Source organism: Fopius arisanus, unplaced genomic scaffold, assembly GCF_000806365.1.
Source record: "Fopius arisanus strain USDA-PBARC FA_bdor unplaced genomic scaffold, ASM80636v1 scaffold00049, whole genome shotgun sequence".
In the NCBI taxonomy this organism is placed as follows: domain Eukaryota; kingdom Metazoa; phylum Arthropoda; class Insecta; order Hymenoptera; family Braconidae; genus Fopius; species Fopius arisanus.
Window position 1 is genome coordinate 321,000 of NW_011887788.1, and position 7,200 is coordinate 328,199.

At 41.5% G+C, this 7,200-nt stretch overlaps 1 protein-coding gene across 1 annotated transcript; it reads left to right on the top strand.

Annotated features, from left to right (window-relative positions):
• Positions 1 to 1,135: 1,135 nt before the first annotated feature.
• LOC105267653 (carbonic anhydrase 2) lies at positions 1,136 to 3,364 on the top strand. The gene is made up of 6 exons (XM_011306650.1): positions 1,136 to 1,322; positions 1,612 to 1,830; positions 2,046 to 2,190; positions 2,261 to 2,366; positions 2,429 to 2,662; positions 2,875 to 3,364. Exons 1-6 carry the CDS (start codon positions 1,262 to 1,264, stop codon positions 3,019 to 3,021), a joined length of 912 nt encoding a protein of 303 aa, XP_011304952.1. The 5' UTR covers positions 1,136 to 1,261; the 3' UTR covers positions 3,022 to 3,364.
• Positions 3,365 to 7,200: the final 3,836 nt, after the last annotated feature.

Below are 7,200 nucleotides of genomic sequence, written 5' to 3' on the forward strand. Positions count from 1 at the left end.
AATAAATAATTAATTTATACCAATTTTTCAAACAATCAAAATTGACAAATCTATCTTACATATCTATCTTACATATCTATATATTTAATAATCTAGGAAATATAAAAAAAAATTGATTCAGAGAGGAATTCTTTGGGGCTTTTTATTTCTCAACTAACACTCCAATCTGTAGTAATTCAAATGTGATGAACTGCAACTAATTACCAAAGTTATCCAATTAATAGAAACAAGGAAAGAGGAAAGGTCTTGTTTAAATTCAATGAAATTGTGGAAACTCGAGGTTTTGTTAGTTTCAACATTTTCACTTGTCCCGGGAATCCATATTCTCATTGGGCTGTTGTTAATGGCAGCGAGAATGCCAGGCTTTTGAAACACCAGCCTTCGCTGCTAATGAGTGCCCATTGAACCGAGAGACAATGTCCGCTCATCTTTTTCATTATATTAATTAACAGTTGATATTATCGGAAAGGGCTAAAAAACAAGAGTAAATACATCGCTCTCGGCCATTAGCTGTTTTCCTTTAGAGCTTGTTATTTAATTTCTACAAAAAAAATTATGAAAAATTTCTCCACATTCGCTGAGTGGTCCTCCACACCCCCAGGATCATTTCCAGGGGCTCAAGCGATCAAGAGGCCGAATATTTAAATCCACCCTGGCGATCCCCCAAGATCTCTTTTCGGCTTTCGGAAAGATCGACATCAACCTTTTCGAGGAATTAAACGAGCGCGATGAAATCACAGTTAGTATTTTTTTTTTTTCAAAGAGATTTGTTGAGTGAAAACCACCGGAAGATATTGCATTCGCGATTGGACCCTCCACTCAAGTCCCTCAGGCCCCTCGCAACGATTTCCCCAGGATTTTGTCAATGGAAACTCTCACAACTGCAACCAAGCGTTGTTCAATACCTCGAGAGAGACGAGAGGAAGTAAAAGTATTTTCTCCATATTTCTCCATGAATTAATGATTCTCGTGTGAATATGGAATAACGAGAGTATCCTTAAACTCCGGCATTCTGCAAGTATGTAGTTAACAGATTGAATAGCATTTATGACTGACAGGTTAATTAGCCATTGCATTGATCGTAAATTGTTCTGAGATTAAATTTTTACGACTTCCTCCAGCACTTCAGCTCAGCTGTTGGTGCGATACAACTCAGATTGAAGGTTGAAGTAAATTTCAAGTTGATATTACCCTCTCGTATCAAAGGGACTGTAATTAACAATTACGGGTAGTCTCATCGATAGGACAATACCTCTTCATCATGCTCTGGTGGATAATCACGACTTTGGTTATGTTGTTCTATGGGGTTAGCGTAACGAAAGGTGAGACCTAGCTGCAGAGCTACAATTATTTGTTCGACCAATTTATCAAGTGCTACAAGGAGTCTTAATCGGCATCAGGCCTCGCCCGAAATCACAAATTATCGACAAATTATTTCCCGAATATCTGACAATCGAGGAAATATTCAAAAGTCTCGACGATAAATAACTCTCGCGTGTACCCGCGTGGAAAAATATATAATCCAAAAATATATTCCAACTCAGATATATTTTTGGATATATATTTTTTTCCATTTCGTTAGTCCTAGTCGACGCGTTTTTATTCTCGGAGCTGTGGGACTGCTGAAATGGCCGCGTGGTATTCAGCTCTTCAATTATATCGATCCTGAGTCATGGAAATATAATTACCCGATCTGCAATAGATACAGGCAATCTCCCATCGATCTCAATCCCGATTATTTCCGGTACGTGGTGGATTCACCGGCCCTCAAATGGATCGGCTACGATGATGTCCCCGATAACATTACCATTTTTAATAATGGCCATACTTGTGAGTAAAATATGCAATTCGTCTTCGACGTACGTTAAAAATGATAGAAAAAAAAAATTCATATCATTTGAAAAACCCAAAAATTAATGAATGAATTATTAATTAATGGATGATTCCATATAACTGAATATTTATATTCGTATTTACATTGGGGTTTCATAAAATTATTGAGATCCTAATTACTCCGGGAATGGAATTTTTATTTTCGTTGCCAGTGGAACTCTCAGGTTTCTGGCCGGCACCTTCAATTCCTTTCATAACTGGTGGTCCTCTTCGTGGTGAATACCTCTTCACGCAATTACATTTCCACTGGGGCGAGGATAACACAGTGGGAAGTGAACACACCACTGATGGCTCTAGGTAAATCTCTCTTACAACACTGATACTGTTTTCCAACTGAAAGCAATAATCTCGGTATTTCTCTGGCCAGCTATCCCTTGGAGATGCATATGGTCCATTGGAAGAGGACATACGGCTCCTTTAACGAGGCTCTTCGCCATCCTGATGGATTAGCGGTTATCGGGCTATTTTTTGAGGTATAAAAACCGTCAATCAAATAATTGTGTACTGAGATATTCTTGAATCTCATCTTGAGTAGATCGACGAGGATCCGGAGCGGGTGGCGCCCTTGAATATGATTTTTGATCACATCGGAGATGTCAGGGAAGCGAACAAAAAAGTCAATGTGATGCCTTTTCCCCTGACGGTGCTTGATGTAATCGGGAGACAGTTCTCCTTCATGTCGTACATGGGGTCTCTGACGACTCCGCCCTGTCTCGAATCTGTCATTTGGATTCTCTCGAACTTCGTCTCTCCTGTATCAACCTCGCAAGTGATTATTCCAGATAGATTTCATTCCAAGACTCATTTCATTCAATCAACGCATCAACCCTCTGCCCTCTGCCCTCCGCCCTCCGCCCTCTGCCCTCTGCCCTCTGCCCTAGACTATTTTCAATCATTGAATTATCCATCTAAACTACATCATAAAAACCATTAAAAATATTTAAATCATAAAATAGTTCTGTAATATCTAAATCCCTTCAGATGGTGGAATTACGAAAATTACGATTGCGAAACAACGATCGTCGTAACTATCGCCCGATACAACCGAGAAACGACAGGAAAATATTTTTCTACTTGAACAACAATGGAGAACCAAAAAAAAAACAGAAATGCGAAGCTCGGGATTGAACACAAGTGCAGAATTATTCGAGACACTTCACATTCGTCTCCGCCCTTCCATCCCCTACTCGGAACGTGAGCCAGCGCCATTTATTGTTCCCATGAAATATTAATTCCACAAGAACAGAACAGAACAAGTACGTTTATCCACCCTCAAGAGTCACGCGAGATCTGAATTATTGAGAGGCCTCCACTGGGGATGAATGTTTCAATTCCATGGCCATCAAATGAAAGTGGTGTAAAATATACCGAGCACCTCATCCTCCTCGACATTTCATTGTACTCGTTAATACGAATAGACATATTTGCTTAAACTCAGAACTCCATCAAAAAATAATGTCTTCGAACAATAAATTACAGAACTGTTCTCCAACCGATTTGATTGTTCCCCGATATGTACCCATTAGACTGATATACAGATCAGATCAGTGCGTATCCAAATGATCTCTTAAATAATTCATTGTTTGTTCATGTCCCATCACCCGATCTACACAATCCAGTTACCAGACCAAGTGTCACGTTGACAGTCTTTCTCATGTCCCCATACTCCAAATAATACAATTGATCGAATCCAAAGTCCTCGACAGCCCAAATTCCCTCAAAAACTGCAATTGAAATCTCATTCACCGCCAGAAATTATCTTCCACCTAATTTTTTTAAACAGTTTCCCTCCCCCACCCCTCAAAACCACGGAAGAACTCCCACAACTCCCGCCGAGATAGCCCCTAATCGTTATTCCAAGTCACGTTGAAATTTTGAATCTGACTAAATGAACGGTGTCCCTAATCGGATCATAATTTCGCGGGTAATTCCACGTGATCCCAGGAACAATTTAGCATTCCTAACCTACACCGTCTCCTCACTTCCGTGACTGCATCCCCCCGCCCACCCCTTCACCACCCACAATTCCCCACCCGTGCGAGCGTCACGGCATCACACATCGCTAACTAACTCCATAACCCCCCACCCCTGGGGGACAGTGGTTGTACCCTTTCTGCGCTCCTGGCAGTACGTGACCGCATGCCCTTCCCGTGATCTCATCCCTCAGTTGTACCTCATACCAGTCATCCTGGACGTATCACCTCCGTCCCTCTCTTCCGGCAATTCAGCTGAATTCTCCGTCTCCCGATTCCCCTGGCGTTTTGCAACCCCATTTACCCCCCCTGCCCGCCCCCACCTCCTTCCATCCCTCTCTGCCACCCCCCCTCCTGTCTACCTACACCATTCATTCACTCTCCCTCCCCCATCCCTTCGTTGCACAGTTTCGTGCAATCAGTTCCCATAATGCCGCGATTCAGGCTTCATCAGAGCGGCCATTTTCCTGACACCCCTTATTACCGCCATTTTGTCGAGGTCCACCAGCAACGCGCACCGTTACTCCAGGCGTGCACACACATCGCGCGTATATACGTTGAAATTGGTGAGGTGTGTGGATATCAAGAGTTTGATGAAGGGCATGAGGTAGCACGTAGAGGGCAGAAAGAGGGTGGGCTGGTGGGTGGGAAGGGGATGAGGATTTAGAAGACGCCGATTGCTGGGGAGACGGATGGGTTACCCCATGTGGTCACATGGCAAGGACGGGGGATTTCGAGGTAAAGCGATTCACTGAGGTGCGGCGTTGGTCTCTCTATCTACCTCGTACACCGCTTGAGGGCTAGATTTGAGGCCTGATGCAATTAACGATGCATTGTTTGCCGTCATGACACGACGCTGACATGGTGGGTTCTCTCGTTACTTGCGATGAACACGGCTGCTGAGGAAGAGGCTGAAGACAGTTGACTTGGTTATGCTGATGTCAGACTTTTGGTTTTGGTGATTAGGGTGGGCTGTAGCGACGGGGATGTTCCCACACGCGTCATGAGCGATCGTTGCGGCTGTGGAATAAAAAATAAAAATAAAAAATCGTTAATCAAGTCGTAATTAGCCTCGTGTGAATATTTAGATCTTGATCATCTCACTAGCACTGTGGACATGGGATTGAGTTCCGGAGGATCAATGGACTTTTTGGTGGCATGTGGATTGAGTTTTTTTCGACCTCGACTTTTTTTTTCTTCTTTTTTTCTTTCTTTTCTGCGACCGTAAGACGTGTCATCGGTGTCCGAGTGAAGTCCTATCACCGATCCCTAATGCTTTTGTAATCCCCTCGTACCTCGGGACAGACTAGGTGGCGCAAGGGGGGACCCTTGGTAATGGCTCGATCTACAAGCCGAGATTTTCGTTTCGCAGTTTATCTGGCCAGTCTGTTGAACGTGAAGCCCACTCTCAGAAAGATAAAGGGAGAAGACCGGATGAATCGGTAAGATTACCCGGGACTGTGAGGATTCAGCAGAGGATTTCGTAACACAATGACTTGTCGCTGGGTTTTTCTAGGGAAAAGACTAGGTGTTATTTCGTCTTTCTCATTTTCCGTACGGTTTTCCATAATTTTTATCATATCTAAGTAATTCTGATATTTCACCGAATTTTAGAAAACCTTGAAAATTTTAATAAAAAATTATTCTCTAAAAATTTATAAAAAAACATTTTCATAAAAAAATTATTGATTTGATTGAAAATTAAAATTCATATTGATTGATATTACTGAATAAATGATTTTGTTTTGTCGATCGAGTAGGAGAGAATGAATTGAGTTATTTGGACAGTGAAAAAATCCGGCGAACGTCAAACATCGGGAAGTCGTTGATGACAGAAGGAAGTGAAAATTTGATTAACAAACATGGAACAACCATTGACTTTTTATCCCATTCGAAACACCGGCAATTGAATTTACAATTGTTAAATCGCAAGAATTCGAGGGCTGTCGAGACAAGTGCAAAGACTGTAAAGACCAATAAAAAAAAAGGTAGAAGTGAGGGGGATGAAGTGGAGGTGAGGAGAATGGCAGTGGTAAGAGAGGTGGAATATAGACAGTCTCACGGGAACGGTTTATTTAAGCGACCTCGGCTTTAACGGACCGTCGTTTCCTCTCCTGCCAACCCCCCAACCCTTCGGCATGGAGTGGCATAACAACATGCAGATTGGCCCAACGAAATTAGAAAGATAGATGTAAATTTGTGGGCCGCTTCGACCCGATACCAACGGTGAAGGAAGGCAATACTTCCGTTTCAATAGTATTTTCCGCTTTTAAAGTTGTTATCGAGCAGTTGTCGGGAGATCCGATTAATACATCCTGTTAAAAATTCTAGTTCCAATTTCCCCAGACCAATTTCGGAAATATTTACCCTGTTAAAATTTCACCGCAACACCACCAAAACCTGGAATTTTTCATTTTCAATTTCGAGAAATTGATCAATAAGTTTTCGTTTACATTTAATTAATTGATCACTGGAAATATAATCATCGATTTATTCCATTTACTCTTTTCATTTATAATGGTTAATTATTTAAATAACGAACTTGCGTTTTGGAGGGCAAAATTAAATAATCTGACGTGAAAATGAAAAAAAAATCAATTTTTCATCTTGACACCTCGAATGAGGACGATGGAGTGGGTTCTGCCGAATACCCAACCATCATTATCACGAGATGTATTCTCTTAGGCCAGAGGAGTCTCCTATAACAGTGTAATTACTGGCTAAGCCATAATTAGTGAAGCATAATTAAAGCGGAACGAAAGATGAACGATATCGTCTGTCGCTCGTTAGCCGACAGTTTTGCTGTCTGTATTCCACTGGATTCTCTCGTTCCTCTTTCACTCAATTCTACCCTCTCGTTCCCCTTGTTCCAACCCTCATCGTTCCATCCCTCCTTGTTCTGGTCCGGTTCCACAGTGACACTCCACTCTCTGTCTCTTTGCGGCCTCCGTCGTACCAGTTTCCATAACCGGGCAAAACGCTTCTTCCTCGGTGTGCAAGATTCGATTTCAGTTTTCACATCGTTAACTACAAAGCTTGACTTATTTCGCGTCATATTCACGTACCAATGTCTCTCTGAATTTATTATACTGAGAAATGGGGGAGGGTATATCAATCATTTAACAGGGAAAACTATTTTTTCGTTACTCCACTCGATGTCTAATCGATTCAATTCTCATCTCATTCAATTCTCACTTTCAATCAACTCCGAATGGAATATTTATAATTTTTTTTTTTGACATTTCCAATTTTTTAAGATCTGGAGAGATATTTTAAATATTTTTACTACATGTAAAATTCTGGTATGAAAAAGGACAATTAATTTTACGTTTTC